The sequence below is a fragment of the Scyliorhinus torazame genome, chromosome 1 (genome assembly GCF_047496885.1).
Source record: "Scyliorhinus torazame isolate Kashiwa2021f chromosome 1, sScyTor2.1, whole genome shotgun sequence".
Taxonomy (NCBI): domain Eukaryota; kingdom Metazoa; phylum Chordata; class Chondrichthyes; order Carcharhiniformes; family Scyliorhinidae; genus Scyliorhinus; species Scyliorhinus torazame.
The window spans coordinates 106,218,603-106,243,493 of NC_092707.1; the positions used below are offsets into that span (position 1 = coordinate 106,218,603).

Below are 24,891 nucleotides of genomic sequence, written 5' to 3' on the forward strand. Positions count from 1 at the left end.
CATCTTTGGACTGTGGGAGGAAACCGGAACACCCGGAGGAAACCCACGCACACACGGGGAGGATGTGCAGACTCCGCACAGACAGTGACCCAAGCCGGAATCGTACCTGGGACCCTGGAGCTGTGAGGCAATTGTGCTATCCACAATGCCTGTGACACCGGCAAGTCGGCCACAACCCTCCAGGTCCAGGCCCTCCAAGGTCATCAAAGGTTAGAGGGTGCAGAAAGCAGCAGGCTGCCTCCACCTCTGATGTACATCGCGGGGGCACAACTCGATGCAAAAGTAGACCATGAAAGATCATGAGGATTGAGGAGCATTGAATGGGCGTTGGGTGGGTGTGGGGGAGGGGGGGGGGGGGGTCACTGTCTGCAGTTAGGGGAATGGAAATGTTAACTGTTCACTATTAAAACAGGTCATACCTCACACCAAATTTTGACATTTGATTCGCCAGACACGCACCTCAGTGCAAGGAGCAGGTCATCGGCTTCAGAAAGCGAAATGTCACCTGGGCAGCAGTGGCAGCAGGGTCAGCAATGCCACCCGGACGGCAGTGGCAGCAGGGTCAGCAATGCCACCCGGGCGGCAGTGGCAGTGGGGTCAGCAATGCCACCCGGGCGGCAGTGGCAGCGGGGTCAGCAATGCCACCCGGGCGGCAGTGGCAGCGGGGTCAGCAATGCCACCCGGGCGGCAGTGGCAGCGGGGTCAGCAATGCCACCCAGACGGCAGTGGCAGCGGGGTCAGCAATGTCACCCGGGCGGCAGTGGCAGTGGGGTCAGCAATGCCACCCGGGCGGCAGCGGCAGTGGGGTCAGCAATGCCACCTGGGAGGCATTGGCAGTGGGGTCAGCAATGCCACCCAGACGGCAGTGGCAGCAGGGTCAGCAATGCCACCCGGGCGGCAGTGGCAGCGGGGTCAGCAATGCCACCCAGACGGCAGTGGCAGCGGGGTCAGCAATGCCACCCGGGCGGCAGTGGCAGTGGTTGTCAGTTCGGGCAGCATAATCAGGAGGACAAGTGTTCAATGTTGGACGAAGAGCAACAACCTCCACTGAGCTGCAAGGGTAAGTTGTTTACTATTAAAAGATGTTGCACCTCATCCTTGTGAAGCCTCTGCCACGTTAGTGTTAACAGTGGGCCTGCCTGCACCCCCATCCCCTGTTGCCCCCTGCTCCCCCCATGCCCATCAGTGCACAGTGGTCCAAGATCAAACGCCCCCGATGCAAACCCCGTTCAGAGGATGGGTGTGAACTCGCTGTCAGCAGAAAGGCAGGAGTCAGACTTTGGCAGAAACTGAGGATGACCAGAGCTCACCTCACAGCGAGTTATCATCACTTTCCTGACTTGTATAGTGACCTGATGACAGTGCCGACATAGGCCCATCACCTTGGAGTGATGTTACACAGATCCTTGCAGGGTGGAACGGGGTGGCCGCGCAGGGAGTGGGAAATGGGGGTTATGGGGGAAGGAGGGTGCCGGAGTCTCCTGTGGCACGTGGTGTCTGTCATCTCATCGAAAGACCAACGACGCTTGTACACCTTAGGCCATTACTGGCCTCCCCCCTGGATTCCTCCACAGCCCGATGGGTAGTCAGGTCTCCAGGGTGTGTGGGGGCCCCTGCACATGGGGTGCCACCTCTAGCCTGCGTTGTCATTGGTGCCTCCTCCAGCATCTGTGTGTCTGGGTTTCCAGCAGCACTGTGAGGGCAGCTGCTGGAGGACCGACATCACAATCCATTTTGGCATCTGTAAGGAATTGGAGAAAGAGGTAGACCGACAATCAGTCAGGGCTTCTATCCCAGAACCTTCAAATCCCCCAAGCCTCCCCCACGTTTAAGTGACCCGCCTTCTCTCGGAGTGCCATCCAGCAAGCCAGTTGTGCTGGCAAACCTCACCCTGCACACACTTACCCCCGGCCCCATTAGGAACCCCTAGACCAGGCTTTGTCAAACTCGGTGTTGTGACCCGCAGGTGGGTCGCGGGCGGGTGTCGGGAGGGTCACGGAGCCGTCCGTCGCGGCGCTCCTGATCGCGCAAATCCGCGCGCAATAGCTGCCGGCTTTTAATAATGCCGGCTGCGAGCCGCCTTCAAAATGGTCAGGAACAGATAAATAAAATTCAGCCACACTGCACATGCACAAAACTATGCGCACCAATGATCGGCCACGCATGCGCAGCGCGGCCGCACTTTTTAAAATATGGTCGCAGCTTTTTTTTTCCAAGTTTGTGGGGCTAAAGCGACCAAAGGGACCATTGGGGCCAAAGGGACCCAAAACCATTTCCTCCATTTTTGTCAGCAACAAACAAGGTAAGAGAAAATGGTGGGTCGCGCAGGTCGGCTGGCGTGGGTCGCGAAGGTCGGCCGGCGTGGGTCGCGAAGGTCGGCCGGCGTGGGTCGCGAAGGTCGGCCGGCGTGGGTCGCGAAGGTCGGCCGGCGTGGGTCGCGAAGGTCGGCCGGCGTGGGTCGCGAAGGTCGGCCGGCGTGGGTCGCGAAGGTCGGCCGGCGTGGGTCGCGAAGGTCGGCCGGCGTGGGTCGCGAAGGTCGGCCGGCGTGGGTCGCGAAGGTCGGCCGGCGTGGGTCGCGAAGGTCGGCCGGCGTGGGTCGCGAAGGTCGGCCGGCGTGGGTCGCGAAGGTCGGCCGGCGTGGGTCGCGAAGGTCGGCCGGCGTGGGTCGCGAAGGTCGGCCGGCGTGGGTCGCGAAGGTCGGCCGGCGTGGGTCGCGAAGGTCGGCCGGCGTGGGTCGCGAAGGTCGGCCGGCGTGGGTCGCGAAGGTCGGCCGGCGTGGGTCGCGAAGGTCGGCCGGCGTGGGTCGCGAAGGTCGGCCGGCGTGGGTCCCGAAGGTCGGCCGGCGTGGGTCGCGAAGGTCGGCCGGCGTGGGTCGCGAAGGTCGGCCGGCGTGGGTCCCGAAGGTCGGCCGGCGTGGGTCCCGAAGGTCGGCCGGCGTGGGTCCCGAAGGTCGGCCGGCGTGGGTCCCGAAGGTCGGCCGGCGTGGGTCCCGAAGGTCGGCCGGCGTGGGTCCCGAAGGTCGGCCGGCGTGGGTCCCGAAGGTCGGCCGGCGTGGGTCCCGAAGGTCGGCCGGCGTGGGTCCCGAAGGTCGGCCGGCGTGGGTCGCGAAGGTCGGCCGGCGTGGGTCCCGAAGGTCGGCCGGCGTGGGTCGCGAAGGTCGGCCGGCGTGGGTCGCGAAGGTCGGCCGGCGTGGGTCCCGAAGGTCGGCCGGCGTGGGTCCCGAAGCTCGGCCGGCGTGGGTTCCGAATGTTGGCCGGTTAGTAAAAATGAGTCCCCGGAAAAAAAGTTTGAAGAACACTGCCCTAGACCCCAGACTTTTGCTCATGAGGGAGACTGTGCTCAGCTACCCTCTCCTGATCCACACACTTACCCTTTAGCTGTGAGAAGATCCCCAGTGCTGAAGCCCAGCTCTTTAGTGTTTGATTGTTGGCTGCGGCCTCTACACTGCTGACGCTTCTAGAGGACAGCAAACTGTTCAGGCATCAAAGTTTGATTGAAATGCGATGCACCAATCATCCTCTGAGACATGGCACGTGTACCCCTGAGAAGTCACTTGAGAGTTGAGACTATTGTTTATTAAAAAGTCAACAATAACAAAACTTTGAAAATCAACTACGTAACATTCCACATATCACACTGACCATCACACAACAAGGAAACATCACCAATACAAAGCTATATCAACTCATTTTCACAAAAGAAAACAAACACACAGTACCACCTCTCGCAGGTTCCTCAACAGAAATGGAGGATAAGCCTGAGAATGTGTTATCTTGTTCAGAACTTTGTCATAGAAATTATCTGTCCATCATTGTACTCCATGTTCCACGTATCAGTGCCATTCTCCATCCAGGAGCTACAGTTGTGCAGCGGGTCCTCCCACTGGTCCTCCCACACGGCCCAATCTCACCAGAACCAAATGCTGGCATCCACATATTCCACTGGCGCTTAAGGTGCAGTTGAATATTCTTGACTTCCGGTGTGTTTAACCCGCGGTGATGTGCTAGTTACACACAGCACTCACCACACCAGCAACATCAGCAAGCTGCAAAAGCATTTCTTCAATGGCATTAGCAGGTGATCCATTTGGAACAATGTCACACACCAGGGGCAGGATTCTCCCCTACCTGGCGGGGCGGGCGGTCCCGGTGCTGAGGAGTGGCGTGAACCACTCCGAATTTGTGCCGCCCCGAAGGTGTTGAATCCTCCGCACCTTCAGGGGCTAGGGCGGTGGCGGGGTTGGCACCGCGCCAATCGGCGTGGAAGGGGCTTGGCGCCATGCCAACCGGCGATGAAGGGCCTCTGCCGGCCAGCGCATGCGCGGGATCGCCAGCGTGTGGTGGCGTCATCCCAGCGCATGTGCAGGGGGGTTCGTCTCTTCGCACCGGCCATGGCGGAGGTTGACAGCAGCCGGTGCGGAGGGAACGAGTGCCCCCACGGCACAGGCCCGCCCGCGGATCGGTGGGCCCCGATCGCGGGCCAGGCCACCGTGGGGGCACCCCCCAGGGCCAGATCCCCCTCGCCCCCCCCCCCCCCCCGAGGACCCCGGAGGCCGCCCGCGGAGCCAGGTCCCGCCGGTAAGTACCAGGTTTAATTTACACCGGCGGGACCGGCCTAAAACGGGCGGCCGCTCGGGCGGGAAAATCACCGGGGGGGGCCCCGCTGCCAGTGGCTGCCGACCGGTGCGGCGCGATTCCCGCCCCCGCCAAAACCCTGGCGCTGGAGAATACGACAGCCAGCGGGGGCGGGATTCACGCTGCCCCCCGACGATTCTCCGGACCGGCGGGGGGTCGGAGAATCCCGCTTTCTTGCTTCAAGCCTTCTGGACTCATACGTCTGCCTGAGCCCAGTATTCCAGGATCCAGGCATATTAGAAAACATTATCCTTCTTTCTGGCTACAGAAAAGGAAGGAAACAGCAACAGCAGCCTCCAGGCATCTATGGCCACCTGCAGGAGCAAGTAGCAAACACAACCTGCAGCTGTCAAGTGCTCTCACAACTAACAAAGCTAATTCCTTATTTGCAATAGCCTTCAGCTGTGGAGATGGAGGTTGATAATAGTCAAAGGACATTAAAGTGACTTTCAGCATAGAACCAAGAGCAGGGCTCTGTCCTGGAAGGGTTTAGTCGGAGAGACAGGCTGCAGCTGCGGTTGCCCTGTTATGGGTCTCCACAATATTTAACGATGGTTCAAAGGCCTCACAGACACAAAGCCCCTCAACCCCCGACACCTGATCTAGAACGCTTCGGCCCCCGACCAAGCCCTAGCCCCCTGAGGGATCCCACCCACTCACGAGCACTGGGGCAGCAGGTCCAGTGCCCTGGAGTGGCATGCCGTAAAATGGAAATGGCCACTCACCTTTCCCTTCCCCTCAGCGGCCATTGCATCAGTTTCACATTTTTAAAAAGGAGAGTCAACGAGACCAGGGCGAGATCTCACTGGGAGTCGGGTAATTCCTGGGAGCCGCTGCATTTGACTTCAATCTTGTTAATGAGATTGAAATTAATGCAAATGAGGGTTAATAGAACATAGAACATAGAACGATACAGCGCAGTACAGGCCCTTCGGCCCACGATGTTGCACCGAAACAAAAGCCATCTAACCTACACTATGCCATTATCATCCATATGCTTATCCAATAAACTTTTAAATGCCCTCAATGTTGGCGAGTTCACTACCGTTGCAGGTAGGGCATTCCACGGCCTCACCACTCTTTGCGTAAAGAACCTACCTCTGACCTCTGTCCTATATCTATTACCCCTCAGTTTAAAGCTATGTCCCCTCGTGCCAGACATTTCCATCCACGGGAGAAGGCTCTCACTGTCCACCCTATCTAACCCCCTGATCATTTTGTATGCCTCTATTAAGTCTCCTCTTAACCTTCTTCTCTCCAATGAAAACAACCTCAAGTCCATCAGCTTTTCCTCATAAGATTTTCCCTCCATACCAGGCAACATCCTGGTAAATCTCCTCTGCACCCGCTCCAAAGCCTCCACGTCCTTCCTATAATGCGGTGACCAGAACTGTACGCAATACTCCAAATGTGGCCGTACCAGAGTTTTGTACAGCTGCAACATGACCTCCTGACTCCGGAACTCAATCCCTCTACCAATAAAGGCCAACACTCCATAGGCCTTCTTCACAATCCTATCAACCTGGGTGGCAACTTTCAGGGATCTATGTACATGGACACCTAGATCCCTCTGCTCATCCACACTTCCAAGAACTTTACCATTAGCCAAATATTCCGCATTCCTGTTATTCCTTCCAAAGTGAATCACCTCACACTTCTCTACATTAAACTCCATTTGCCACCTATCAGCCCAGCTCTGAAGCTTATCTATGTCCCTCTGTAACCTGCTACATCCTTCCACACTGTCGACAACACCACCGACTTTAGTGTCGTCTGCAAATTTACTCACCCACCCTTCTGCGCCTTCCTCTAGGTCATTGATAAAAATGACAAACAGCCACGGCCCCAGAACAGATCCTTGTGGTACGCCACTTGTAACTGAACTCTATTCTGAACATTTCCCATCAACCACCACCCTCTGTCTTCTTTCAGCTAGCCAATTTCTGATCCACATCTCTAAATCACCCTCAATCCCCAGCCTCCGTATTTTCTGCAATAGCCTACCGTGGGGAACCTTATCAAATGCTTTACTGAAATCCATATACACCACCTCAACTGCTCTACCCTCGTCTACCTGTTCAGTCACCTTCTCAAAGAACTCGATAAGGTTTGTGAGGCATGACCTACCCTTCACAAAGCCATGCTGACTATCCCTGATCATATTATTCCTATCTAGATGATTATAAATCTTGTCTCTTATAATCCCCTCCAAGACTTTACCCACTACAGACGTGAGGCTCACTGGTCTATAGTTGCCGGGGTTGTCTCTGCTCCCCTTTTTGAACAAAGGGACCACATTTGCTATCCTCCAGTCCTCTGGCACTAATCCTGTAGCCAATGATGACATAAAAATCAAAGCCAAAGGTCCAGCAATCTCTTCCCTGGCCTCCCAGAGAATCCTAGGATAAATCCCATCAGGCCCCGGGGACTTATCTATTTTCAGCCTGTCCAGAATTGCCAACACCTCTTCCCTATGTACCTCAATGCCATCTATTCTAATAGCCTGGGTCTCAGCATTCTCCTCCACAACATTATCTTTTTCCTGAGTGAATACTGACGAAAAATATTCATTTAGTATCTCGCCTATCTCTTCAGACTCCACACACAACTTCCCATCCCTGTCCTTGACTGGTCCTACTCTTACCCTAGTCATTCGCTTATTCCTGACATACCTATAGAAAGCTTTTGGGTTTTCCTTGATCCTACCTGCCAAATACTTCTCATGTCCCCTCCTTGCTCGTCTTAGCTCTCTCTTTAGATCCTTCCTCGCTACCTTGTAACTATCCATCGCCCCAACTGAAACTTCACACCTCATCTTCACATAGGCCTCCTTCTTCTTCTTAACAAGAGATTCCACTTCTTTGGTAAACCACGGTTCCCTCGCTCTACGTCTTCCTCCCTGCCTGACCGGTACGTACTTATCAAGAACACGCAGCAGCTGATCCTTGAACAAGCTCCACTTATCCAGTGTGCCCAACACTTGCAGCCTACTTCTCCAACCTATCCCCCTCAAGTCACGTCTAATGGCATCATAATTGCCCTTCCCCCAGCTATAACTCTTGCCCTGCGGTGTATACTTATCCCTTTCCATCACTAACGTAAACGTCACCGAATTGTGGTCACTGTCCCCAAAGTGCTCTCCTACCTCCAAATCCAACACCTGGCCTGGTTCATTACCCAAAACCAAATCCAACGTGGCCTCGCCTCTTGTTGGCCTGTCAACATATTGTGTCAGGAAACCCTCCTGCACACACTGTACAAAAAACGACCCATCTAATGTACTCGAACTATATGTTTTCCAGTCAATATTTGGAAAGTTAAAGTCTCCCATAATAACTACACTGTTACTTTCGCTCTTATCCAGGATCATCCTCGCCATCCTTTCCTCTACATCCCTAGAACTATTTGGAGGCCTATAGAAAACTCCCAACAGGGTGACCTCTCCTTTCCTGTTTCTAACCTCAGCCCATACTACCTCGGAAGATGAGTCCCCATCTAGCATCCTCTCCGCCACCGTAATACTGCTCTTGACTAGCAGCGCCACACCTTCCCCTCTTTTGCCTCCTTCTCTGAGCTTACTAAAACACCTAAACCCCGGAACCTGCAACATCCATTCCTGTCCCTGCTCTATCCATGTCTCCGAAATGGCCACAACATCGAAGTCCCAGGTACCAACCCATGCTGCCAGTTCCCCTACCTTATTTCGTATACTCCTGGCATTGAAGTAGACACACTTCAAACCACCTACCTGAACACTGGCCCCCTCCTGCGACGTCAAATCTGTGCTCCTGACCTCTATACTCTCATTCTCCCGTACCCTAAAACTACAATCCAGGTTCCCATGCCCCTGCTGCATTAGTTTAAACCCCCCCAAAGAGCACTAATAAATCTCCCCCCCCAGGATATTTGTGCCCCTCAGGTTCAGATGTAGACCATCCTGTGTGTAGAGGTCCCACCTTCCCCAGAAAGAGCCCCAGTTATCCAGAAATCTGAATCCCTCCCGCCTGCACCATCCCTGTAGCCACGTGTTTAATTGCTCTCTCTCCCTATTCCTCATCTCATTATCACGTGGCACGGGCAACAACCCAGAGATAACAACTCTGTTTGTTCTAGTTCTGAGCTTCCATCCTAGCTCCCTGAAAGCCTGCCTGACATCCTTGTCCCCTTTCCTACCTATGTCGTTAGTGCCAATGTGGACCACGACTTGGGGCTGCTCCCCCTCCCCCTTAAGGACCCGGAAAACACAATCCGAGACATCACGTACCCTTGCACCTGGGAGGCAACATACCAAACGTGAGTCTCTCACGCTCCCACAAAATCTCCTATCTGTGCCCCTGACTATCGAGTCCCCAATTACTAATGCTCTGCTCCTCTCCCCCCTTCCCTTCTGAGCAACAGGGACAGACTCCGTGCCAGAGGCCCGTACCCCATGGCTTACCCCTGGTAAGTCCCCCCCCCCCACAAGTATCCAAAGCGGTATACTTGTTTCTCAGGGGAACGACCGCAGGGGATCCCTGCACTGACTGCTTCTTCCCAGTCCCTTTTACAGTTACTCATCTATCTCCAATCTTTGGTGTAACTAATTCCCTTAAGCTGCTATCTATGACCCCCTCTGCCTCCCGAATGTTCCAAAGTTCTTCCAACTCCAGCTCCAGTTCCCTAACTCGGTCTTGGAGGAGCTGGAGATGGCAGCACTTCCTGCAGGTAAAATCAGCAGGGACACTAACGGCATCCCTCACCTCAAACATCCTGCACGAGGAACATTGCACTCCCTTCCCTGCCATCCCTCTAACTTTCAACCGAGATCTGGCTAACAACTAAATTTAAAAAAAAAAAAATAATAATAATATGGTACAATATGGTACTTACCTCACACCAATGGGTTTTATTATTAGGTTAGAGGAGGAGGGTGGGTGGGAGACACTACACGTGTAGTGTCTCGGGTTTCCTCTCCACCAGAATTTATTGGTGAGGGACTTCCCAGAAGTCCGCGGATCGAACTTCCTGTTCCCGCCTTAAAAAAGAAATTTTTTAAAAAATACAACAGCAAAGAGGAACAGAAACAGGACCAGGTAAGTGTTTACTTAAATACTCACCCACCAGAGCGTTAATGATACGCTCTGCATTTTTGGGCGTGATGTGGAACTCGCCATAGGGGGTGGGCCAGGTGGATTGCAAACTGGTTTGCGTCCGGCACAAATCTTTCCTGCTATTTACCCGGCATACCTGAATCTGCATGGGGTGCACTGCGGTGGTTAAATTAGTTCCAAGAATTGATTTTTCAGGGATGCTCCATTGCAGCTTTTGCATATAATTTAGTTTTGAGCAGATTAGGCTTAAACAGAATTTTCTCGCTCCTAATTCTAATAAACATATTTCCCAGAAAGAGTCAATGGATAATTTATTACAGAAAACCAAGAAGTGAAGGTTTGAATTGGATCTAATCTTTACTCTTTTTAAACCTTTTGATTACTGAGTTACAAACCACAGATGTGCGCGCACCTTTTTCTTCCTTTTTGTTCCCAATGAAGGAGCAATTTAGCGTGGCCAGTCCACCAATGCTGTATATCTTTCGATTGTGGGGGTGAGACCCAGGCAGACTTGAGGAGAATGTGCAAACGCCACATGGACAGTAACCCGGGGCCGGGATAGATTCCGGGTCCTCAGCCCTGAGAGGCAGCAGTGCTAACCACTGCGCCCGCCGTGCTGCCCAATGTGCAAAACAACACAGATCTCAATCTCTGCCTAGCAGCACAAATGAATCCCCAGTGAATACGAGTCACCCCATGCAACTAAACAAAAATCAATAGTTCAGCAATAGCGATCTGGGCAACAAATAAAACTCGTTGCGGTTGTTCTGTTATAATCCTGGTAGATTAGCATAACTAGAAACAAAGGGTGTGATTTTTCCACCGCCTGATCCCATTACACCGGGTGCAAAGCGGGAGAGGACAAAATCGGGTTTCAGGCCGGCCACCGACTTGTGCGCAATGCACCCAACCCCTGGCGCCCAACGCGAACTAGATCACGTTCTTACTGGCCGTGATCCAGATAAGCATATTTAAATACTTCAGTAGGCTCATTACAAAATGTGCCACGCATTCAAAGCCGCAGTCTCCTGGCTCCTGGTATTCACCGGCTCCACTGGCGAGAGCTCACCCCTGACCCTCACTCAGACATGAGCCCCCGATCCTCACTCAGACATGAGCCCCGATCCTCACTCAGACATGAGCCCCCAACACTCACTCAGACATGAGCCCCCGATCCTCACTCAGACATGAGCCCCCGATCCTCACTCAGACATGAGCACGCGACCTTCACTGAGACATGAGACCCCGACCCTCACTCAGACATGAGCACTCGACCCTCACTCAGACATGAGCCCCCAACTCTCACTCAGACATGAGCCCCCGATCCTCACTCAGACATGAGCACGCGACCTTCACTGAGACATGAGACCCCGACCCTCACTCAGACATGAGCACTCGACCCTCACTCAGACATGAGCCCCCAACTCTCACTCAGACATGAGCCCCCGACCCTCACTCAGACATGAGACACCGATCCTCACTCAGACATGAGCATTCGAACCTCACTCAGACATGAGCACTCGACCCTCACTCAGACATGAGCATTCGACCCTCACTCAGACATGAGCACTCGACTCTCACTCAGACATGAGCCCCTGACCCTCACTCAGACATGAGCCCCCGATCCTCACTCAGACATGAGCACTCGACCCTCACTCAGACATGAGCCCCCGATCCTCACTCAGACATGAGCACGCGACCTTCACTGAGACATGAGACCCCGACCCTCACTCAGACATGAGCCCCCGATCCTCACTGGGACATGAGCCCCCGATCCTCACTCAGTCATGAGACCCCGACCCTCACTCAGACATGAGCCCCTGACCCTCACTCAGACATGAGCCCCCAACCCTCACTCAGACATGAGCCCCCAACTCTCACTCAGACATGAGCCCCCAACTCTCACTCAGACATGAGCACTCGTCCCTCACTCAGACATGAGCACTCGACCCTCACTCAGACATGAGCACTCGACCCTCACTCAGACATGAGCACTCGACCCTCACTCAGACATGAGCCCTCGACCCTCACTCAGACATGAGCCCTCGACCCTCACTCAGACATGAGCCCTCGACCCTCACTCAGACATGAGCCCCCAACTCTCACTCAGACATGAGCCCCCAACTCTCACTCAGACATGAGCACTCGTCCCTCACTCAGTCATGAGCACTCGTCCCTCACTCAGTCATGAGCACTCGTCCCTCACTCAGACATGAGCACTCAACCCTCACTCAGTCATGAGCACTCGACCCTCACTCAGACATGGAGCCCCCCGACCCTCACTCAGACATGAACCCGGGACCCTCACACAGACATGAGCCCCCGACCCTCACTCAGACATGAGCCCCCGACCCTCACTCAGATATGAGCCCCCGACCCTCACTCAGATATGAGCCCCCGACCCTCACTCAGACATGAGCCCCCGACCCTCACTCAGACATGAACCCGGGACCCTCACTCAGAGATGAGCCCCTGACCCTCACTCAGAGATGAGCCCCTGACCCGCACTCAGACATGAGCCCCCGACCCTCACTCAGACATGAGCCCCTGACCCTCACTCAGACATGAACCCGAGACCCTCACTCAGACATGAGCCCTTGACCCTCACTCAGACATGAACCCGAGACCCTCACTCAGACATGAGCCCCTGACTCTCACTCAGACATGAACCTGGGACCCTCATCCAGACATGAGACCCCGACCCTCGCTCAGACATGTGCACTCGACCCTCACTCAGATATGAGACCCCGACCCTCACTCAGACATGAGCCCCCCCGACCCTCACTGAGACATGAGCCCCCGACGCTCACTCAGATATGAGCACTCGACACTCACTCACACTGCGCCCCCGACCCTCACTCAGACATGAGCCCCCAACCCTCACTCAGACATGAAGCCCAACCCTCACTCAGACATGAGACCCCGAACCTCACTCAGACATGGAGCCCCGACGCTCACTCAGAGATGACTCCCTGACCCTCACTCAGACATGAGACCCCGACCCTCACTCAGACATGAAGCCCGACCCTCACTCAGACATGAGCCCCCGACCCTCACTCAGACATGAGCCCCCGACCCTCACTCAGACATGAGCCCCCGACCCTCACTCAGACATGAGCCCCCGACCCTCACTCAGACATGAGCACCCGACCCATACCGCCTTGCGCATGCACGGCCACAGACCCAGCAGTACTCCGGCCGTATCGGCAGCTAGAGCCGGGTGCTCTATCCTGCCTGCCTGCTGGCGCCCCACCAAATGGAGGATCACTGGCCATTTTGCGCCGATGTTTCGGTCGTAAAATGCCACCGTTCCCACGCCAGCGTCAGGACATAGCCTGAAAATCGGAGAATCCAGCCCAACATTTTTTTCAATGCCTCTGTCATTCCCCGTGGTAATTTGTACTGTCTCTGCTTCTAACGAAAGAATAGCTACTCCCTTCACTTTTGCAAGTTCTTACAATCTGCTTTTATATACCAGGCTAGTTTACTCTAATTACATTTATTGCCTTTTTATATAGGTTTTGGTGGCCCTTAGTTGATTTATAAAACACTTCCAATCCTCAGACTTCTGACTTATTCTTAGCAACATTGGAACCTCTTCTCTAGTCTCATACTGTCCTTGGCTTCCTGAGTGAGCCATGAATGGATAATTTTGCTGAGTTTTTTTAATGTTGTGTATTTTTGTTAAACATCTTAAATTGCTCCGTTAAATTCTTCCCAAAGTTTATTTACGGCATAACTGTTCATCTATTTATCCAATTGCCTTAGCCAGTGGTCCCTTCATACCTTGGCTTTGTCATTGTTTAAGTTTAAGATTCTTGTCTGTGATCAAAGTATTTCAGTTTCAAACTTAACATGGAACCCAATGGTATTATGATCACTATTTCCCAATAGATTATTTGTGATGTCATTATTTAATTAACCGTGCCGAAATAGTCAACACTAGATCTAAAATAGCTTTATTCCTAGTCAATTCTACATAGTCAGTTCTAAAATGTATTGCTCCAGGAAACCATCACAAAAGCATTTTGCAAACTCATCTTCTGGACCATCCTTGCCGATTTGATTGGACTAGTGAATATGAAGATCAAGAGGGGGAGGTTGAAGAAAGGTCCCCCACCTGAATCCCCAGCTCCGAACTCCACCCCTCACTGGGCCCTACCTGAACTACAGGCCTCCATTGTTGGCTGGGTCTGGGCTTGGGGTGCAGTGCCATAAGTGCCCTAAATTTCCCATGGCAATGAGGTGGCTGAGCTCAAATTGGCCAGCAGCTCTTGGAGGAAAAATAACGTGTCACCCATTCGAAATGGAGATAAGGAGAAACGTTTCCTCTTTAAGGGAAGCGAGTCTTTGAAACTATCTTCCCAAAATGGAAGTAGAAGCGATTTTTGAATATTCATAAAGCAGAGATTCTTGGTAAGCAAGGAGGTGAAAGGTTATCGGGGGTAGGTGAGATGCAGGTTTAAGCTTACAATCAGATCAGCAATGATCTTATTAAATGGCGGAGCAGGCTCGAGGGGGTCAAGCAGCCTTATTTGTGTTTTCGTACTGTCCCTCTTTGATATGGTAGCCACAACATCAGGAAACTGATTGTCATAGCTTTGCAAAATAGTGTTGTGGCACCCCAAGCTGCAGGAGGAGGGCTTGCTCTTGACGTTCCAGCCACGAAAGTTGGGCCACTGACTCCCGTTAAATCCCGGCCTTGATGTGTAGTTTATCGTTTTGGTTCCATACTTGGCTTCCATAGAGGCACTGGAATAGGTCCAAAAAGGAAAACAGCGAAGTGTTCTAGTTATGTAGAAAGGATGAACAGGCTGAGTCTCTTATCTTGAAACGGGAATACTGAAGGACGACCAAATGGAGGCCTTTAGAATTATGAAAGTAGTAGATGGACAGAGCACATTTCCAATTGTAGGGAAGAGCGAAACTAAAGACAATCAATATAGTCACCAAGAAATTAAATAGTGAGTTCAGGAATGTCTTTGGTTCAGGAGAATGTGGAACTTGTTACCACCGGGAATAGGTGAGGTGAATCAGACAGATGCATTTATGGGGAGGCGAGGTATGCAAATGTTGGGGAAGAGAGAAAAGGATTATTCTGATAGATAGTTGAGGAAGGATGGGAGATCACACAAGTGACTGGCTGGGCTGCATGGATTGATTCTGTTCTGAATGTTCTTTGTAATTTCAAATCATGGGTTATGACATATTGCCCATAGATATTCAGCAGGCAATTTCAAGAGGGAGAAAATGAAGCTTTGCAATTCACTTCACGTCCTAAATATGTGACAAGTGCTATTCTCAGCCAAGAATCGTGTTTCTCTATCTTACCATAAAGCTTGGTCTTCCTCAATGTCTTCCTTACGTTCCTTTATAGCATTGGCAAGAGCCTTTCTAATGGACAACCCTTCTTTGGCAAGTTTGATGCTTGGCTCAAATAACCGTTTCCATGGTAACCGTCCATGCCGTTGATGTGCCAGTTGGTATCCTCGGATTTCACCAGGGACTGCGATGGACAACCCTCCTGTGGGCAGGTACAGAAATGATTAATAAGCCAGTTTCTAAAAAGAAAAACTCTTCTCATCTCTAAGTAATGATTAAACCGTTGGAAGAACGTGATTATCAATAAGTTAAGATGCTTCAAATGAAGCACTGTTAGGCAGCACGGTGGCGCAGTGGGTTAGCACTGCTGCCTCACGGCGCCGAGGTCCCAGGTTCGATCCCGGCTCTGGGTCACTGTCCGTGTGGAGTTTGCACATTCTCCCCGTGTTTGCGTGGGTTTCAGCCCCACAACCCAAAGATGTGCAGGCTAGGTGGATTGGCCACGATAAATTACCCCTTAATTGGAAAAAATTAATTGGGTACTCTAAATTTATTTTTTTTTAATTTTAAAAATGAAGCACTGTTGCTGCTTCCACCAAACAATCTGTACTGACAGAAACTTCCTTCCAGTTTTTCCCCCTTGCTATTTGTGATGAACTTTTGTACATTTATCTGAGCTATTGGAACCATGCAATGTGATCACTTGCTGATCAGTACTTTAGGATGCAAGATTTGATGGATAACATGGAGTATTAATGAGTTTACAATGGAAAACAAAGGAGTTTTATTGAACCTTTTGCTGCATGGCTGAACACTAACCAGGAGCTTGGAGCTAGGGGATCATTGGAACGCATAAACTTCCTCACCATATCAAGGTGCAACACATGGAGATTGCACCTTAAGGCCACTCATGGCAACAAGGTCAGGGGGAGGTGTCAAACAGATCAAAAGTCCTCAATGGTGAAACAGGTAAAGGAAGACTGCATTTCCCGAGCTGCAAAAGCATGAGCAGGCCGCAGTACCGAGGTTAATGCAGTCACCATGGCTTGACATGGTACCAAAATCTGGCCACCAACTATCAAGCTGCTAAGGACAATGATGACACCCCCAAGCCCCCCACGTTAAATGAAGTTACGCACAAGCTTCTACCAGGGTACATCTGTCACGTTCTGAGGCAATGGAAGATTGGCGACTCAGAGAGGGCTGTGGAACTGGGAGTGCTGGAGTCAAGTACCTGCCCACAGCATCAGATACATGAAGGTTGTTGAACACCTGTGTTGGGACAGAGGTGTCTTTGTGCATCACTATCTGTGGCAGAGCAGGTCTCGCTCAGGATAACCTCTGCTCATCCCAAATGGAGTGGGAGGGCAAGAAGAATCGTCCTAAAAATAGACGGCGGAATTCCCTGTCCCTGAGACTAAGAGCTGACACTGGGCAGGATTTGTGAATGTCTGCAAGAGCAAAACTGGCAAAGCACCTGGACCGATTCAATGACCATTAAAGGCTCACACCTGTGCCATGTGGAACACAATCGGTTCCAATGGGAAACAGTGCCGGATTCGCTGGTTTCACGATTGACACTCAGCAGGTTGACAAACTGAAGCCGAATATACACACTGCACTCCCTACACACATCAGCCCAGCCAGCAGGATGGCAGCCAGGAGAGCGGCCTCCCGTTTCACGAACACCGAGTTTGAGTGCCTGCTGGGTGCCGTGGATGAGAGGCGGGCAACCCCTGTACGCCGGGGCGGGAAGGAGACTGCACGCAGCCGTCGCCGGGCCTCGGCGAAGGTGCAGAGGTGGTGCTGGCCACTGACTCCACCTCCCACACAGGGTGTGCTGTGACTGGGTTTAGGGTGTTGCAGTGACTGGGTTTACGGTGTCACTGTGACTGGGTTTAGGGTGTCGCTGTGACTGGGTTTAGGGTGTTGCAGTGACTGGGTTTAGGGTGTCGCTGTGACTGGGTTTAGGGTGTCGCTGTGACTGGGTTTAGGGTGTTGCTGTGACTGGGTTTAGGGTGTTGCAGTGACTGGGTTTAGGGTGTTGCAGTGACTGGGTTTACGGTGTCACTGTGACTGGGTTCAGGGTGTCGCTGTGACTGGGTTTAGGGTGTTGCTGTGACTGGGTTTAGGGTGTTGCTGTGACTGGGTTCAGGGTGTCGCTGTGACTGGGTTTAGGGTGTTGCTGTGACTGGGTTTAGGGTGTCGCTGTTACTGGGTTCAGGGTGTCGCTGTGACTGGGTTTAGGGTGTCGCTGTGACTGGGTTTAGGGTGTTGCTGTGACTGGGTTTAGGGTGTTGCTGTGACTGGGTTTAGGGTGTCGCTGTGACTGGGTTTAGGGTGTCGCTGTGACTGGGTTTAGGGTGTCGCTGTTACTGGGTTTAGGGTGTCGCTGTGACTGGGTTTAGGGTGTCGCTGTGACTGGGTTTAGGGTGTCGCTGTGACTGGGTTTAGGGTGTCACTGTGACTGGGTTTAGGGTGTCTCTGTGACTGGGTTTAGGGTGTTGCTGTGACTGGGTTTAGGGTGTCTCTGTGACTGGGTTTAGGGTGTTGCTGTGACTGGGTTGAGGGTGTCGCTGTGACTGGGTTTAGGGTGTTGCTGTGACTGGGTTTAGAGGTTTTGTAAGGGCCCCGAAGAATCCAGCACGAGTTTTAAGAATACAAAATAATAAAGTTTATTTACTATAACAATATATACATAACAGTAGCAGTAACTTCCCTTGCTACCTTCTCCTTCCTCCTGGTTCCTGGACTGGCCAGCTTATTTATAGTAGGAGTTTCTCCGCCCCCCTCATTGGGGAAGTTCATACTCCCATAGGATTGTGGGATAATCATTAGTCCCCAGCCAATCATCAGTAGGCAGGTTATAACATCCCTCCCCCCCAAAGTCCAAGGAATCCACCGTAGGCCCTGGCGAAGGAAGGCATCGAACTCGTTTGGCCGCAGGCCGGACGCCATTTGCACGCGGCGCTGGATCAGGCGGCGTATAACGAGACGGAGACCGGCGCTTCCGTGATGAACGGCGCGGTTGTACATCCACGGCCTGTGGACCCGAGGATTCCCCCTCTGATTCATCCTGTGTCTCCATCTCGGAGTCAGAGTCTGCTGCCTCCGTCATGTCAGCATCTCTATCCCCATTCGGTCCCGTAACGACCTGCGCAGGCTTCGAGTGAGGCACCAGTGGAAGATTTGGAGGACTACCTTCCCTTGTTTCTGGTCTTTGCCGCTGTTGAACTGGGACCAGGGGGGGGGGAATCTTTTGCGGGGATGATCTTCTGGACCGGACGTGGTCTACGTGTTTTCGCTGGAGGCGACCCTGGGCTTGCACTTGGTACGATATAGGGCCCGTTTGGCGAAAGATTACACCAGGAACCCATTGGGCACCACCAGCAAAATTCCGCACGAATACTGGGTCACCGGGCGCAAACTGCCGAATCGGACGATGCCGAGACAATCCCGGTCCCTGCTGTTCTTGAGTGCGGCGTACTTTTGCGCCAATGTCCGGGAAGACCATACTAAGGCGGGTGCGAAGTCTCCGGCCCATTAGGAGTTCTGCGGGAGCTACCCCAGTCACTGTATGGGGGGGGGGTGGTCCTGTCCGTAAACAAAAACCGAGCCAGTCTCGTGTCCATTGATCCGGAAGATTGCTTCTTTAGGCCTCTTTTGAATGTTTGCACTGCACGCTCTGCCAACCCATTTGAAGCCGGGTGGTAAGGGGCAGTGCGGATATGGCGGATGCCGTTCATCTTCGTGAACCTCGCAAACTCCTCACTCGTGAATGGAGTGCCGTTATCCGTGACCAGCACCTCGGGGAGGCCATGCGTACTAAACGATAAACGCATCTTTTCAATTGTTGCTCAGGACGTTGTCCCCTGCATCTTATGCACCTCTAGCCATTTGGACTGGGCGTCAATTAGTAGAAGGAACATGGATCCCTGTAAAGGGCCTGAGAAATCTGCATGTAAGCGTGCCAAAGGCCGCCCTGGCCATTCCCAGTGATGTAGGGGCGCGGCCGGCGGAAGCTTCTGATGCTCCTGGCAAATGGAGCAGTTTTGGGCCACCTTCTCAATGTCGGTGTCGAGGCCTGGCCACCAGACATAACTCCGGGCCAACATTTTCATCTTGGTCACGCCCGGATGCCCATTGTGCAAGTCTGATAATATCAGCTCCTGGCCTTTTTCCGGGACAATCACACGCGTCCCCCACAAGAGGATGCCGTCTTCCACGCTGAACTCTGACAGCTTGGAGGAAAATGCCCGCAACTCGCCTGGGAGCTGTCTATGCTGCCCACCATACAGGACTATGTGCCGAACCTTTGACAAGACTGGCTCCGTCTGGGTCCACTCACGGATCTGTGATGCCGTGACAGGCAAGGTGTCCATAAAATTTAGGGTTGCGACCACCTCACCGGTCGTGGGGGGTCGACATGGGGCCGGTCGATAAAGGCAATCGGCTCAGTGCGTCGGCATTTGCTATCTGCGTACCTGGTTTGTGCTCCAGAGAATACTCATATGCAGCAAGCAACAAAGCCCAGCGCTGGATCCGTGCAGAAGCAATGGGCGGTATTGGCTTATCCTCTCTGAAGAGTCCCAGCAGGGGCTTATGATCAGTCACGATAGTGAAATGGCGGCCGTACACATACTGGTGGAAGCGTTTCACCGCGAAAACCACTGCCAGACCCTCCTTCTCGATCTGCGCGTACTTTTTCTCCGCTGCAGTCAATGTGCGGGAGGCGAAAGCTATCGGTCGCTCGGCCCCGTTCTCCATCTTGTGGGACAGGACAGCCCCAATACCATACGGGGATGCATCACATGTGACGAGCAAAGGCTTTCCCGGATCATAGTGGGTTAGTAACCCAGACGACGACAATTGTTGCTTTACCCGCCGGAAAGCGGTTTCTTGCGGCTGACCCCAAACCCACTTGTGATTTTTCTTTAGCAGCAGGTGCAAGGGGGCCAGCGTAGTTGCCAGATTGGGGAGGAACTTCCCGTAATAGTTTACGAGACCGAGAAAAGAACGAAGATGCGAAGTGTCAGTCGGGGTGGGGGCATGTTGAATTGCACGCACCTTCTCTGCGATGGGGTGCAGACCCTCGCGGTCCACCCGATAACCTAGGTAGACTACTTCTTTTGCCTGAAATACGCACTTTGTGTGACATAAACGGACTCCAGCCTCCGAAAGGCGTCTAAGGACAGCCTCCAGATTTTCCAAATGCTCTTGCTCCGACGTCCCTGTAATCAACGTTGAAAAATTGCGCAGGCAGAGGATACTCCAAAGGGCAACCGTGTATATTCATACAGGCCCCGGTGTGTGTTAATTGTTACATATTGTCGGGAGGCAGGGTCCAGCTCCAACTGCAGGTAGGCGTGACTCATATCTAATTTTGTGAATGAGAGTCGGCCTGCAAGTTTCGCGTAGAGATCCTCTATGCGAGGCATTGGGTATCGGTCGAGTCGGGAAACTGTATTCACTGTAAGTTTATAGTCGCCACACAAGCGAACTGTGGCATCTGGCTTCATTACTGGTACAATTGGTGCGGCCCAGTCAGCAAAACGGACGGGCCTGATAATACCCAAACTCTCCAAACGAGTGAGCTCCCCTTCTACCTTCTCGAGCAAAGCGTAAGGCACTGGGCGCGCCCGGAAATAGCGCGGCGTGGCTCCTGGTTCAACTTGGATACGGGCTACGGCCCCTTTTATTTTCCCCAAACCAGGCTGGAATACCTCTGGGTATCGTCCTAGCACCTCAGTCAACCCTCCAGAAACTGTTTGGAGGATGTGCTGCCATTGCAACCGCAAATGGCGCAACCAGTCCCGACCCAACAGGCTGGGCCCATGGCCACGCACTACGATAAGTGGGAAACGCCCCTCCTGGCGTCCATAGACAACAGGGGTCATTGTAGTTCCTGCAATGTCCAGTGGTTCCCCCGTGTAGGTGGCCAACCTGGCCTGTGAGTCAGTTAATGTAAGGGTCTGTCCACCCTGCTTGATGCGGTCGGATGTCCTCTGGGCGATCACGGAGACCGCTGCGCCAGTATCCAACTCCGTCTCCAGTGGGTGGCCATTGACCCGTACTGTCACCTTAATGGGGGCCACACGGGGAGCTGCCACACAATGCAGCTGCAGGCAGTCGTCCTCCGTCTCCACGTCCTCAGGAGTGGTCGCCGCAGGTTCATCCACATGGAAGGTACGGCCTCTGGGCTGGTCCCAGTTACGGCCCCTGGGCTGGTCCCAGTTTCGGTCGGAACGACGGCGCCTCTGGCGTCCCCAGGACCACCGTCCGCGACGGGGTCGGCGCCTACAAGTCTGACACGGACATGGCTCCTCATCCATTGGCTCTGGAGAAGGCTCCCTTCGGGGAGGAATGTCCGATGGCCACTGGCGTCGGTCTGGTCGTTGCCTCGCCCAAGGTACCGCAGGAGTGCGGGGGGACGTTTTTGGGCGGAAAGGGTTGCGCCCCAAGGCATGCACTTCCATTCCCTGTAGCTCCTGTACTCATCGCTCTGCGCTCTCTCGGGACAAGACTATTTGTATTGCCTGTTGAAAAGTCAATGTTGGCTCCGCTAACAACTTTCTCTGGGTGGCCGCATTGTTAATACCGCAAACCAAACGGTCGCGTAACATTTCTGACAAGGTCTCACCATAGTCACAGTATTCCGCAATCCCGCGTAGCCTGGATAAAAAATCGGCAAGGGATTCTCCAGGGGTCCTCTCAGCAGTATTAAACCGGTAACGCTGGACTATCGTGGACAGGGTTGGGTTAAAGTGTTGCCCCATTATATTCACAAGTTCGTCAAACGTTTTGGTGTCCGGCGCAGCTGGGTACGTAAGGCTCCTAATCACCCCAAACGTATGCGGCCCGCAGGCGGTGAGCAATATGACCACCTGGCGCTCGTTTTCAGTGATATTGTTTGCCCGGAAATAGTAACGCATCCGTTGTGTGTACTGGTTCCAGCTTTCCAGCGCAGCATCAAAAACATCCAAACGGCATGGTATAATAGAAAACAACTTCCAACCTGTATCCAACAAAAATCCAGGGAGGTGGCTTCAGCAGTGTAGACAGCTATTCACTTTTACCTTCGTCGCCAGTTTTGTAAGGGCCCCGAAAAATCCAGCACGAGTTTTAAGGATACAAAATAATAACGTTTATTTACTATAACAATATATACATAACAGTAGCAGTAACTTCCCTTGCTACCTTCTCCTTCCTCCTGGTTCCTGGACTGGCCAGCTTATTTATAGTAGGAGTTTCTCCGCCCCCCTCATTGGGGAAGTTCATACTCCCATAGGATTGTGGGATAGTCATTAGTCCCCAGCCAATCATCAGTAGGCAGGTTATAACAAGAGGTTGCTGTGACTGGGTTTAGGGTGTCACAGTGACTGGGTTTAGGGTGTCGCTGTGACTGGGTTTAGGGTGTCGCTGTGACTGGGTTTAGGGTGTTGCTGTGACTGGGTTGAGGGTGTTGCTGTGACTGGCTTTAGGGTTTTGCTGTGACTGGGTTTAGGGTGTTGCTGTGACTGGGTTGAGGGTGTTGCTGTGACTGGGTTGAGGGTGTCGCTGTGACTGGGTTTAGGGTGTTGCTGTGACTGGGTTCAGGGTGTTGCTGTGACTGGGTTTAGAGGGTTGCTGTGACTGGGTTGAGGGTGCTGCTGTGACTGGGTTTAGGGTGTCACTGTGACTGGGTTTAGGGTGTCGCTGTGACTGGGTTGAGGGTGTTGCTGTGACTGGCTTTAGGGTTTTGCTGTGACTGGGTTTAGGGTGTTGCTGTGACTGGGTTTAGGGTGTTGCTGTGACTGGCTTTAGGGTGTTGCTGTGACTGGGTTTAGGGTGTTGCTGTGACTGGGTTTAGGGTGTTGCTGTGACTGGGTTTAGGGTGTTGCTGTGACTGGGTTGAGGGTGTCGCTGTGACTGGGTTTAGGGTGTTGCTGTGACTGGGTTTAGGGTGTTGCTGTGACTGGGTTGAGGGTGTTGCTGTGACTGGCTTTAGGGTTTTGCTGTGACTGGGTTTAGGGTGTTGCTGTGACTGGGTTTAGGGTGTCACTGTGACTGGGTTTAGGGTGTTGCTGTGACTGGGTTTAGGGTGTTGCTGTGACTGGGTTTAGGGTGTTGCTGTGACTGGGTTTAGGGTGTCGCTGTGACTGGGTTTAGGGTGTTGCTGTGACTGGGTTTAGGGTGTTGCTGTGACTGGGTTTAGGGTGTTGCTGTGACTGGGTTTAGGGTGTTGCTGTGACTGGGTTGAGGGTGTTGCAGTGACTGGGTTTAGGGTGTTGCTGTGACTGGGTTTAGAGGGTTGCTGTGACTGGGTTGAGGGTGCTGCTGTGACTGGGTTTAGGGTGTCACTGTGACTGGGTTTAGGGTGTCACGGTGACTGCGTTCAGGGTGTTGCTGTAACTGGGTTTAGGGTGTTGCTGTTACTGGGTTTAGGGTGTTGCTGTGACTGGGTTTAGGGTGTTGCTGTTACTGGGTTTAGGGTGTTGCTGTTACTGGGTTTAGGGTGTTGCTGTGACTGGGTTTAGGGTGTTGCTGTGACTGGGTTTAGGGTGTTGCTGTGACTGGGTTTAGGGTGTTGCTGTGACTGGGTTTAGGGTGTTGCTGTTACTGGGTTTAGGGTGTCGCTGTGACTGGGTTTAGGGTGTCACGGTGACTGGGTTTAGGGTGTTGCTGTTACTGGGTTTAGGGTGTCACGGTGACTGGGTTTAGGGTGTCACTGTGACTGGGTTTAGGGTGTTGCTGTTACTGGGTTTAGGGTGTTGCTGTTACTGGGTTTAGGGTGTTGCTGTTACTGGGTTTAGGGTGTTGCTGTTACTGGGTTTAGGGTGTTGCTGTTACTGGGTTTAGGGTGTTGCTGTTACTGGGTTTAGGGTGTTGCTGTTACTGGGTTTAGGGTGTCGCTGTGACTGGGTTTAGGGTGTCACGGTGACTGGGTTTAGGGTGTTGCTGTTACTGGGTTTAGGGTGTCACGGTGACTGGGTTTAGGGTGTCACTGTGACTGGGTTTAGGGTGTTGCTGTTACTGGGTTTAGGGTGTTGCTGTTACTGGGTTTAGGGTGTTGCTGTTACTGGGTTTAGGGTGTTGCTGTTACTGGGTTTAGGGTGTTGCTGTTACTGGGTTTAGGGTGTTGCTGTTACTGGGTTTAGGGTGTTGCTGTGACTGGGTTTAGGGTGTCACTGTGACTGGGTTTAGGGTGTCACGGTGACTGCGTTCAGGGTGTTGCTGTAACTGGGTTTAGGGTGTTGCTGTTACTGGGTTTAGGGTGTCACGGTGACTGGGTTCAGGGTGTCGCAGTGACTGGGTTTAGTGTGTTGCTGTTACTGGGTTTAGGGTGTTGCTGTTACTGGGTTTAGGGTGTTGCTGTTACTGGGTTTAGGGTGTTGCTGTTACTGGGTTTAGGGTGTCGCTGTGACTGGGTTTAGGGTGTCACGGTGACTGGGTTTAGGGTGTTGCTGTTACTGGGTTTAGGGTGTCACGGTGACTGGGTTTAGGGTGTCACTGTGACTGGGTTTAGGGTGTTGCTGTTACTGGGTTTAGGGTGTTGCTGTTACTGGGTTTAGGGTGTTGCTGTTACTGGGTTTAGGGTGTTGCTGTTACTGGGTTTAGGGTGTTGCTGTTACTGGGTTTAGGGTGTTGCTGTTACTGGGTTTAGGGTGTTGCTGTGACTGGGTTTAGGGTGTCACTGTGACTGGGTTTAGGGTGTTGCTGTGACTGGGTTTAGGGTGTCACTGTGACTGGGTTTAGGGTGTCACGGTGACTGCGTTCAGGGTGTTGCTGTAACTGGGTTTAGGGTGTTGCTGTGACTGGGTTCAGGGTGTTGCTGTAACTGGGTTTAGGGTGTTGCTGTTACTGGG

General features: G+C 52.9%; 1 protein-coding gene across 2 annotated transcripts in view; it reads right to left on the reverse strand.

Moving 5' to 3' along the window:
• The window catches only part of LOC140410772 (glutathione hydrolase 1 proenzyme-like), a 494,093-nt gene that overhangs the window by 76,941 nt on the left and 392,261 nt on the right, over window positions 1–24,891 (reverse strand). For both annotated transcript variants that reach the window (XM_072499388.1, XM_072499379.1), the window contains one exon: window positions 15,056–15,248. In XM_072499388.1, the coding sequence (XP_072355489.1) occupies window positions 15,056–15,248 (193 nt within the window). The remainder of the gene's footprint in view (window positions 1–15,055; window positions 15,249–24,891) is intronic.